This window comes from Blastomyces gilchristii (assembly GCF_000003855.2).
Source record: "Blastomyces gilchristii SLH14081 genomic scaffold supercont1.2, whole genome shotgun sequence".
Taxonomy (NCBI): domain Eukaryota; kingdom Fungi; phylum Ascomycota; class Eurotiomycetes; order Onygenales; family Ajellomycetaceae; genus Blastomyces; species Blastomyces gilchristii.
This window is the reverse complement of record NW_003101681.1, coordinates 27,898-40,347: the sequence shown is the minus strand read 5'-3', so window position 1 is coordinate 40,347 and position 12,450 is coordinate 27,898. Positions and strand designations below refer to the sequence as shown.

Here is a 12,450-nt window from a genome sequence, read left to right as displayed (position 1 = left end):
ATCTCATTTGAAAAATGTGATAAGAGTAGACAGTAAGTCTTACTTAGACAGTATGAGACTACTATCTAATGTTAAAACTGTGTAATGGGATCGGTTGAATTGGTAATGAGACTATCAAAAAATCTGGTCCTGGTCTAAGACACGGTCACACGGTCAGTCTAGCTATTAGCCACGCGGATTTGACAGCATGCAGTCTTCAAGTGTTCACTATTTTATCTGTTGTATGGATTGCATCCGCGCATTCTGAAGAATGCTTTGAAAAAGGTGAGAGAGAGAACAGTAGTTGCAGATGCATCAGTTGTGAATACAGCAGGAACAATAGTTGCAGATGCAACAGTTGTAGACACAGCAGTTGCAGACACAGAATCAAGATTGAAAGAGATTAGTTATACATGTGTGACAGCTAATGAGTTACTCCTGAATCAAGCAATTCAATCAAAAAGAATACAAGACTCACTAGTTAAGAAACCAAGTCTCAAGATGAAAATATAAGTTCTTGTATGCAATGAGGGTTCTGAGATGTTTTAATCTAGATAATTTAAGCTCTATAAAATACTCAAATCACATTCTCTGAAAACATACACATTGAAAGAATCAGAGAGATGAGTCATATACAACTTAATAAATGATTCACATTTTATAAAGAGAAATGTGCAAGATCTGAGTGAATTATAATTATCTGCAGCACTATTATCAGTGTTGAAAAAGAAGAGACTTATAATTAAAAAGTCTTATGAAGTAAGAGAAATCATAGATGCTTATAAATCAGATCATCTTGCTTATTTCAATCTTTTCATGATTATAAGGAAAGAATGAGAAGCAATGAAGAAATCAGATAAATATCACACTTTAATAAGTGATAAGACTGTAGCTGATCATATGATAATGCACTGTAGATAGCAGATGTAACACAGTAAAGAGCAGTCTCAAAGTGACAGACTTGTATATGAGTCAGATTGCAGAAGAAAAAGAGATTCAGATTTGAATTCAACTGTTTATATCAGTTCAATTATGAAGATAACAGAGAATGAATTATCTGAAACATCTACAGATGTATAAGACTAAGTCATCTCAATCTCTGAGAATGCTCAGAGATTGAGTGAGATTAGTTTCAATGAGCTGTTTACTGTAGTGATCTGAGTGAGTGAAGAGAGACAGTATAATGTGTGAGACAGAATTATAAAAGATGAAAGCTGCTAAATCTAGTCACTGAACACTGTATTATATAGAGATCATGTAAGAGTAGTAACTAGCAGACAAAGAAAAAGTGTAAGAAAAGAAAAGAGATAAAGAATTACTCATTAACTGTAAGAATCAGCTGTAAAAAGACAAAAGTTATTATACACATCTCATTTATTTTTATACATGACATGTTTAATCTATTTTCAATGCCATGATATTTGAAAAACATCAAAAACAAAGAAAATCTCAAAACTTAAGATCTGTAAGAGATTTAAGAGCTGTAAGCTATTCTTATAATAATGCTGTACATGTCTCTGATTACTCTACTGCTCTGTGTATGACATTAATATTATTTATTGCAAGATTGACTGAAATGCCAATATAGAAATGTGTATGTGTATGTGTAGAAAAATTAAAGAAGAGTATGAGACTCACAGAATCAGAAGTCAGAGCAGGAAAGATAAAGGTGAAAGAAATGAAAGAAGAAGAAGACACAGAATCAGATAAATAATGATAGAAGTCACTCAGAGTTAAATACTTATAACTCAGTATATGCACAATCTTCTTCACAGAGAAGAGAGAGCAAGTGATAGAAGAAGCTTGAGAGCAGAAGAGAGTAGTCTCAGTGATGTTATCATCTTCAATTAAAATGATCTCTGATGCCAGAGCCACTAAGAACTATTGTTAGTATATGAAACTGCAAAAACAAGAGTAACAATTATTGAATAAACACTCACTGATCTTAGAATTGTACATGTAATTACAACATATATGAGACTTCTCAGAAAGAGAGAGAGAGACATAGAGAAATACAGAAAGCACAATACAGTGTATGAACAGCTCATTCTCATAATAACATCTCAGACAAGATATACAAGCCTCACATCTACAGATGTAAAAGAGTATGATATTCATATTCCTGTTTCTGAAAACATGGATATTCTTCACCTGTATTATGAAGTCAGATGACAGATGCTAGAGAATAGGCTGATACAGATCTATCATCTCAAAGGAATTCATCAGAGTGAATGTACTCATAATATTGAATTTAATAATTATGAAAAGTTTCTTGATATCTGTGAACATCACAACTTCATGTATAATAAAACTTATAATAATTTTCTCTAAGAACAGGAAAATCAGCGTTAGAAAGAAAAGATGAAAAAGAAAAAGACTTATAATCTTGATACTGTTGAAGAGAGAGATGATTCTCTGATATGAATGAATAATTGTCTTATTATAAATATTTACAATCAATGTAATAATCAGTGTCTGTGACTGAGCTTCAGATAGTCATATCATATGCAGTCTTTGTATAATAAATTATTTTAGAAGTTGGTAAGAAGAGTGAGAGTGTACATACTGAGAAATGTGATTCATTAAGTCTATACAATATCTTCTTGAAATGAGAAGAGCTGATAATGAAAGCAGAGATAACAGAAGCAGAGAGAGTAGAAGTAGTGAGAGTGAGAGTTACAGGAATAGAGATAGTGAGAGCAGGAGAATCAGAAACAGAATTAAGAATAGAAGATTGAGAGAGAGTGACAGAGAGAGAAACAGTGACAGAAGAGGCAGAAAAGAATATGAAAGATCTGATTATACATGATACAGACAATTTCTTCATTATTACATTCTTCAAGTTCTCAATCAATGATTCAACATTGAGTTCACTATCATTGATAAATGCAGATCTGTCAATGTATGAAGATTCTACACAAATAAAAACAAATATATCAGCATCTGTGTTTATGTAAAATCATGTCAGAAGACATGATCAGAAGCTCACTGAGAAGAAAAATGATTAAAAGTGTATAAGAAGATGAAGAAGATGTGCTATTCATGATAATACATTCTGATGATTATTAGAAGATAAACAAGTCCTGATCGCATTTCACAACATGTCACACTTACTGCTAACAAACTGCCTGATATGAGCACTATGATAACACTTGTTGTGAGAATGAGAGGCCATTGCCAGAAACACATATAATGTGATAGATGAACAGATAGAAGATATTGAATAGAAGAGAGGCAGAAATCTTGAATAAGATAATAATGTTTGATAATGATGATGATGAGGAAGATGATTGAAGAATGAAAAAAGTTAGTGAATGAGTGATATAATATAGTAGAAGTTTCTTTGTGAGAGTGTATGAGAGATGCTAGCCAGATCAGAGATAGACTGTATAATTGTGAATGCTAGCAGCACACTAATCTGCATGAGACTAGGGTTTATATCATGATCATGTGAGTGTGACTGAATCTGGTGAGAGAGAATGTGATTCAGAAGAACATACAACTGCTGAATAATAACACAGCTACTTTCAAACACACTTACAAATGTAAAGAGGCTCTAGTGGCCACTAATTAATTTAGATAATGTATATAAGAAGCCGGCGTACGCCTGTAATCGTACGCGGGCTCAAGCAACCTTTGAATCACAATGTATAAGTATCAATATTTTTTCAACATTGATATTTATAATATTAATATATTTTTAATAATATTATCTGATAATATAATTTGATAATACTCTCTTTCACAATATTAATATATTTCAAGAAATATGATAGAGATTAATCAAGATTGTTTATTTACTTTTATACATTGATAATATTCAATCTGAGTTAGTACTAAAATTATAACTAAGCGAAGAAAGAAGATTATTTTCTCTTATAATAATTCTTCTTACACACATCAGTGATCAGTTATTATCTTTATTAATAATAAATTATAATCTTTCTTAAATCTTTATTATATCTTCTAAATTCACTTCTTTTACTTCTTTTACTTCTATTAATGATTCATAAACTCTTTAAGAAATCACTGTAAATTACAAAGTCTATGTTATTTACAATTCAATACAGAATACTCTCTTTCAATTATAATAAATAATTACTTCATTCTTCATATCTGATTTCAGGCTATTAAATTTGTGAAAAACTCAACACAAATATCAAGATAAACTATGAAATAATTATCAACAGATTGTATTGCAGATTACTGAAGAGTCATCTCTCTGCTATAATCACTGTAACTTTATTCAGAAATATTTATCATGAACTGATTATAGCTCTGATAAATTTTTCTAAAATCTGAAGTTATCAGAATGCAGATAATGAAAGAAAAATAATCAGAAAATTACTAGTAAGCTGATAAGTTACTCTATTAGATAATAATTTTTGATAATACTAACTTTCTAATTTGAAGAAAATCATGTGAAAATAATCATGTATTGATACTCTGATTTTATAACTCTCATCTGATGACTTCTGTGAATAATTACTTCACATGTGTATATCTCTGAATCTTTCTCTTTAATCAATTAAAAACTCTGGATTCTGAACACTTCTTTAAATACTTAATTCAAATCTTTATATTTCACATCAATCATGTCTTTGATTCAATCTTGAGATATATTACAAAGTTAATATACAACATCTAGAATCAGAGATGAAGAATTATTAAAGAGTGTCTCTCAGAGTGAATGCATGAACTAGTATAAATAATCTTACATTTATAAGAGTTATATATTATTATATTAATAAGAACTGAACTTATTAAGAGATATTAATTGAATTTGAATCATTAATCAGTAGTCATACTGAGAATTATATGATAGAGATATTAATGATAGTGATTAAAAATGACTATTAAGATATTAGTCTCAGTCTTCTTATAATTATAACTGATAATGCTGTGAATAACTATACTATGATGAAGAGCTTGAAGTAAAAATTAACTTTGTATTTCTGAAATGATAAATAAGATTATATTCTCTGCATTACTCATATGATTTAACTTGTAATATAAACACTGATAAAGAATCTTAACATTGAGATAATAAATAATGAGATGACTAATTCTTGACATGAGAATGAGATGAAAGTGATTACTTAAGTAACTTTTACATTCACTTTGTAAAAGATAATGTTTTTTAATAACACTTTTTAATATTGCTTTTTAATAATGTTTTTTTATAATACTAATGTTAATTTTGAATAGATTGACTAATAATTTAAATATCACAGATTTAAAATATTATTAATATAATTTATATCTCTTCTAAATAATAATAATTATTTCATAATATTCAATAAATAAATAAATCACTTACATCACTGAATATGATACAGAATATTAGAATATAGTAAAGTTCAATATATAAGATAACTATTCAGACTCTTTGATTGTATCAGATGATTAATCATTGAGTGTAACACTCTGATTAAGAAAAGATTCAGACATTAAAACTTTCTGATATGAAGTGAACTCAGTTGAAATATATGATTGATTTACTCTTTCCATTTTATAAGATAATAAAGACAGTCTCAATTACTTATACATCAATACTGCAGTCAGTCTGATGAGTATATAACAGTTTATTTACTTATCTTGAGAAGCAGTTGAATCACTTAAAAAGAAATTCAGTCTGAGATAATACTATAGTATAGTCTATTATTACTGCAAGGAATAAACTGGTATATTATTACAGTTAAACTGAACAATCTTTTACAGAGTACTATACTGTAGCAGCTCTACTAGATCTCTCTCATTGAGTTGATATCTACACTTCTCAAGATTGAACAGAGAAGAAATGAGACTTATATATTAAATTAGTCTGAGACTACTATAATACTAACTATCAGAGATTTGAATGAGCAGATGTTAGAGATGTGAAGATAGTGAAATACAATTCTCTAGTAAGTAATAATCTTTGATAACACTTCATATTATATAGAACTATAATACTAACTTTGAAACAGAACTTATATATATTGATTATAACTAAAAATCAGACAAAACTACATGCTTATAAAACTAAATTTAATTACTATCTTCAAGATAATCTGATGAATTTACACATTAAATCAATTCTAGAGTTATGAAAAATTATTGAGAGTACATATTCAACTATTGCACTGATAATATATGATATTCTGATAATTTCATTAATAAGAGTGAAAATGAAGTGAAAGTTTAACTCAAGCTGAGATATTTATTACTATCACTGAGAACAATTACAAGAAGAAACAATCAAGAAACTCATGATTGTAAAATATAGAATTATCAGACAGTTTAATATCTCTGATCACAGTATATCAGAGAAGTGTAGTTTTTATAAGAAGATAAAGAATAAACTTATACAAGAATGTATTTAGTTGTTTCATGAGTGTTATCAATAATCATTATTAAATTCTGATTATATAAGCAATCACTGAATGAACTGAATGAGACTGAATTTAATCTTCAGTCTCAGTCTCATTCTGATTTTGGAAGAATGATTATTTTTCACAGTTTAATCTGAGAAATTACTTTCATTTCACTGTTCTTGTATCAAATCTGGTCATTTCTCACATCATTTCTCTCCGAAATGATTCATTTTCAGATTTTTTTGATGCTTGGTCCTGGTGAGACTCACGCCAAGAAATGTATAAGATCAGATCAAATGAGATCAAATGTGAAATTCATAGTTCTGCCAGCCAGTCTAATCTTGAGAATAAATCAGTAAAATCTCTCATAATTATTTTCTAGATAATTCAGTTCATTCTTGACTTTAATATGATAGAGATCTGTTATTATATAAATAACTGCTTTTTTGTCTTTTATATTACACAGTCAGACTTGTGAGTCAATTTTAACTACAAACTTATAAAAGCTTTTATAGATTATAGTTCAGTAGATAATCTTAAATAGTTATAACTTAAGAAAGTCTCTTTTCAGTTTATAAGTATCTCTGAAAATTATGTTTAAAGACTCAGTTTAAGAGTGTTTACAGACAGTAAGTATTTCTTGTAGAAAAATAGCATAGTTCTGTGAAAAATGCTCAAGAATGTTATACACTGAGATTGATTTATTTATAGATTTGAAGAGTTTCTCTGTCACAGATACAGAGAATGATATTCTGTAGATAATTAATAAGTTCTCAAAGACTTCTTTTATAAGAGTTATTCATGATTCAGATAACTGCTTCTGAGTATCTGCAGTAGAGTTTGCAGAGATTTAAGTATATAACTTTCTAGTTTCTGTAGTTATAATAAGTGATTGCTGACTGACAGAGCTTAAAATATAAGAATAAGTACTTACAGACAATTATTCAGATATTTACAGCTTGATATAATATATACTAATAGCTACTAGAAGTATTCATAGTAGAAAGATAAATATAGAGATTAAATATATAATAGTATTTAATCTGAGTTATGAATAGTATTCATGAACTTCAGTCTATATAGTTATTTGTAGTCAAGAGCTGCTAACTCTATTAATTACATGAGAGTTAGAAATAGAGGTAAAGAATCTGCGAGAAGCGGGATTTCTTACAATTATACACATTTCTGCCAATGACTCTCTGTTTTTAAAACAAGTGTCATTGAAGTACTCAGATTAGATAGCTTATTAGCAGTAAGTGAAACATATTATGAAATATAATCAGAACTTGTTTTTTTTCTTTTTTCTAATAATTGTCAGAATGTATTACTATAAATAGTACATTTTCTTCATCTTTTTATACACTTTTAACTCTTTTCTCAGTAAGTATCTGATTGTGTTTTCTGACATAATTTTACATAAATACAGATACTGATTTATTTGTCTTGATTTATATAGACTCTTTACACCTTGTCAGATTTATATCTACTAATGATAGTGAATATCATAATATTAAATTATTAATTAAGAACTTGAAGAATATAATAATGAAGAAATTATCTGTGTTATATTAGATCTTTCACAACTTTCTTTACTTCTTCTACTGCTGTTTCTCTCTCTATCACTTCTTTTAAATCTTCTACTCTTGCTTCTGTATCTGATTCTCTTACTTCTGCTACTCTCATCTCTACTACTTCTGCTTTCTCTGTCTCTTCTACTTTTGCTATTATTACTTCTACTCTCTCTGTCATTATTACTGCTCTCAGCTCTTCTTGTTTTAAGAAGATACTGTATAGACTTAATAAATCACATTTCTCAGTATATACACTCTCACTTTTTTTATCAATCTCAAGAATAATTTACTACATGAAGACTGTGTATAATATAACAATCTAAAGTTCAGTCACAGACACTGATTATTACATTTATTTTAAATATTTATAATGAGATAATTGTGTGTTTATCTCTCAGAATTACTCTTCTTCTTAACAGTATTAAGAGTGTAAGTCTTTTTTTTTCATCTGCTCTTTCTGACACTGATTTTTCTATTCTTAGAAAAAATCATTATAAGTTTTATCATGTATAAAGTCATTGTATCTATAGATATCAAGAAACTTTTCATAATTATTAAATTCAATATTATAAGTATATTCACTTTAATAAATATCTTTGAGATAATAGATCTGTATTAGTCTATTCTATGATATCTATTATCTAACTTTATTATATAAATCAAGAATATCTGTGTTTTCAGAAATAGAAATATGAATGTTATACTCTTCTACACTTATAGATATAAGACTTATACATCTTATCTAAGATATTATGATAAGAATGAGCTGTTTATATACTGTATTCTGCTTTCTGCATTTCTCTGTGTCTCTCTCTCTCTTTCTGAGAAGCCTTGTATGTGTTGTAATTATATGTATAACTTCAAGATTAGCACATGCTCATTCAGTACTGTTCGTATCTCTGTTTTTCATATTTTCATACACTAATAGTTTCTAGTTGCTTCAGTGTCAGAGATCATTTTAATTTCTGAAGATAATAATACAGCTGAGTCTACTCTCTCTCACTCTCTCACTCTTCTTATTGTTTTCTCTCTCTTCTCTTCAAAGAGAGTTGTGCATATATCAGATTATAAGTATTCAGCTTCAGATAACTCTTATTATTATTTATCTGATCTGTCTGTACTCTCTTCTATAGTCTCTTCTGTCTCTGTCTTCTCTGCTCTGACTTCTGATTCTGCAGGTCTTGCATTCTTCTTCAATTTTTGTACACATACATGTACATATTTCTATATTAACATTTCAGTCAACCTTGTAATAAATAACATTAATATTGTACACAGAGCAGTAGAAGAATCTGAGACATATATGATATTATTACAAGAGTAGCTTACAGCTCCTTAATTTCTTACAGATCTCAAGTTTTGAAATTTTCTTTGTTTTCAACATTTTCCTTTTTTGAGTGATGTGATGTTGAAAATAAATTAAATATATAATGTATGAAAAGAGATGAAGTGAGTATAATAACATTTATCTTTTTACAGCTGACTCTTATAGTCAGTGATTAATTTATTATCTCTTTAGTCATTCTCTTTTCTTTTCTTATACTTTTTCTTAATCTGTTAGTCACTACTCTTAAATAATCTCTATATGATACAGTATTTAATGACTAGGTTCAGCAGCTTTCACTCTTATGACTCTGTCTCACATATTATACTATCTCTCTTTGCCTACTCAGACTACTACAGTAAACAGCTCATTGAAAACTAATCTTACTCAATCTCTTAGAATTTTCAGAAATTAAGATAGCTTAGTCTCATATATTTATAAATGTTTCAGATGTTTTATTCTCTGTTATCTCTGTAATTAAACTGATATAGACAGTTAAATTTAACTCTGAATCTCTTTTTCTTCTGTGATCTGACTCATGTATAAGTCTGCTACTTGAAGACTACTCTTTATCATGTTATATCTACTATCTACAGTGTGATATTATACAGTCAGCTACAGTCTTATCACTTATTAAAGTATAATATTTGTCTAATTTCTTCATTACTTCTCATTCATTTTCTATTACTATAAAAAGATCAGAATAAGTGAGATTATCTAATTTATAAGTATCTATAATTTTTCTTACTTTTCAAGGCTTTTTAATTATAAGTCTCTTCTTTTTCAATACTGATAATAGTGCTGTAAGTAATTATAATTTACTCAGATCTTGTATCTTCATCTCTATAAGATATGAATTATTTATTAAGTTGTGTAAGATCTGTCTCTCTGATTCTTTCAATGCATATATTCTCAGAGAGTGTAATTTAAGTATTTTATAAAGCTTAAACTATCTAGATTGAAACTTCTTAGAACTCTCATTGTATACAAGAACTTACATTCTTATCTTAAGACTCAATTTCTTAACTAGTGAGTCTTATATTTTTTTTAATTGAATTACCTAGTTCAGAAGTAATTTATTAGCTTTTATATATATATAGCTGATCTCTTTCAATCTTGATTTTATATTCATAACTGCTGCTTTCTCTCTCAGCTTTTTTGAAGTATTCTTCAGAATGCGCGGATACAATCTGTATAACAGATAGAATAATAAACACTTAAAGACTGTATACTGCTGAATTTGTGTGACTAATAGTGTCTGTCTAAGATCTGTATCTTATAATCTCATAGACTTGCTCACTAGATATTTCATCAGCATATTACTCAGAATTTCATTCATGTATTTCATCTTCTCATTTATCTGTAAGTGATATAATATTGTTCTATGATATCTTATCTGTAATTAGCTTATAAAATGCCTCATCACTTCTTCTATGAGATTCACATTATTATCAGTCAGAATTTCACATAATATTTCGTAGTTAATATAGATCTCATTGTATAAGAACTTTACTACTATTTTCTCAGTTGTCTCTGAAACTGCCTTCACTACTGATCAATCAGTGATACAGTTAATAGAAGTGATTATTCAATAATTTTAATTTAATGTTTACAGTAATATATCTATAAAATTCATTCTTTATTACTTAAATAACTGTATTATACTTTTTATCTGATATTACACTTTTTCATATTCTAATTCTTTCTTGGATTTTTTTGCAACCTGATAATTCAGGCACTTATAAGTATATATCTTAATGTTTTCAGTCATGCTTAGCTAGTACACTCTTGATTCAAGTATATTCATGAGTTCAGAGCTTTTTAAGTAACTGAATTTCTTGTGTATATAAGCTATTAAGTCATATCTAAATAAGTGCTTCAGATAGAGAGTCTTCATATATTCTAGATTATAGTAGAGTATAACATTGTTTTTCAATTTTCTTAGTTTGAAGTTCAAAAGCATCTTGTAAGAGGTCTACGCTAAATAGATCAGTATAATATATAGATCTTATATAATAAAAGTGAAAAACATTAGAGAAGGAAAATGAAAGAGAAAGTGTGAGAATCAGTGATCAGAGTAAATATTTATACGCGTACAAGATAAAGCTCTAAGAAGAAAGAATAGAAACTCTGTGAGTTCTTCAGCTGAGAAACAGTGATTGAGAATCAGAGCTTTTAGTAGAAATCTTATAAGAATTAATAACTGAGAATCAGAGCTTTCAGCAGAAATCTATAAGGTGTAATGAAATAATATATCAATCAGATGTAGCTTACTACATTAGTCTTCTCTTTTCAGAAGTGAGATAGAGTCACAGGCATATAATTCTCATCAGTTGAGAGCTGCTGTTTTAAATAATGCAGAGCTCAGAGTTCAGATCAGACAATTATATCTAACTCATTTTACAAGATATTATTCATCACAGCTGTGAGGTCTTTTATCAAGAATATCTTTAATCTCTTATTCAAGTTCATTATCTTCTTCTATAATCTCTGACAGCTGTCAGTTGAAAGTTAGTTGAGAAGAAAATGAGTCAGTGATAATATAATGAAGTAAGCTTGTATAAAAGACATCATGAATCTCTGATAATGTATCAAGGTAATAATTATGACTGTTCAGAACTTCTATCATCTTGTATTTAATATAATGATAGTTCAGTGTATGAGACAGATATGTAATCTATATATTTTTAAGATTTAATTATACAAGATCTTCTATCTTATATTGCTCAGCACAATCTCAGTCAACATTAACTTAATTCTCTTAATGTGTAAGAGGCCTACGCCGAATAGATCAGTATAATATATAGATCTTATAATATAAAAGTGAAAAATGTTAAAGAAGGAAAAGAAAGAGAAAGTGTAAGAATCAGCAATCAGAGTGAATATTTATACATGTACATAATAACATATATAATGAAGCTTTGAGGTGGAAGAATAGAAATTTCATAGGTTTTTCAGCTGAGAATTGATGATTGAGAATGACTGAGAATCGGCGCTTTCAGCGGAATCTATGAAGTGTAATGAAATAGTTTATATAATTCATCAGACACAGCTTATCATATTAGCCTCTCTCTTCTCTAATCATATGTAGTTCTCATCAGTCAAGAGCTGCAGTCTCAGATAATACAAAACTCAGAGTTCAGATCAGGTGATTATAGCTGACTCATTTTACAAGATATTATCAGCTGCAGTCACAGAGTCTCTTATCAAGAGTATTCTT

At 28.4% G+C, this 12,450-nt stretch overlaps 1 protein-coding gene across 1 annotated transcript; it reads right to left on the bottom strand.

Moving 5' to 3' along the window:
* Positions 1-1,720: 1,720 nt before the first annotated feature.
* On the bottom strand, positions 1,721-2,892 carry BDBG_16220 (uncharacterized protein; the record flags this gene model as incomplete). Its single annotated transcript, XM_031724216.1, has 3 exons — positions 1,721-1,853; positions 2,073-2,130; positions 2,546-2,892. Coding segments are annotated over 3 exons (536 nt in total), but the record flags the coding sequence as incomplete, so codon positions are not given.
* Positions 2,893-12,450: the final 9,558 nt, after the last annotated feature.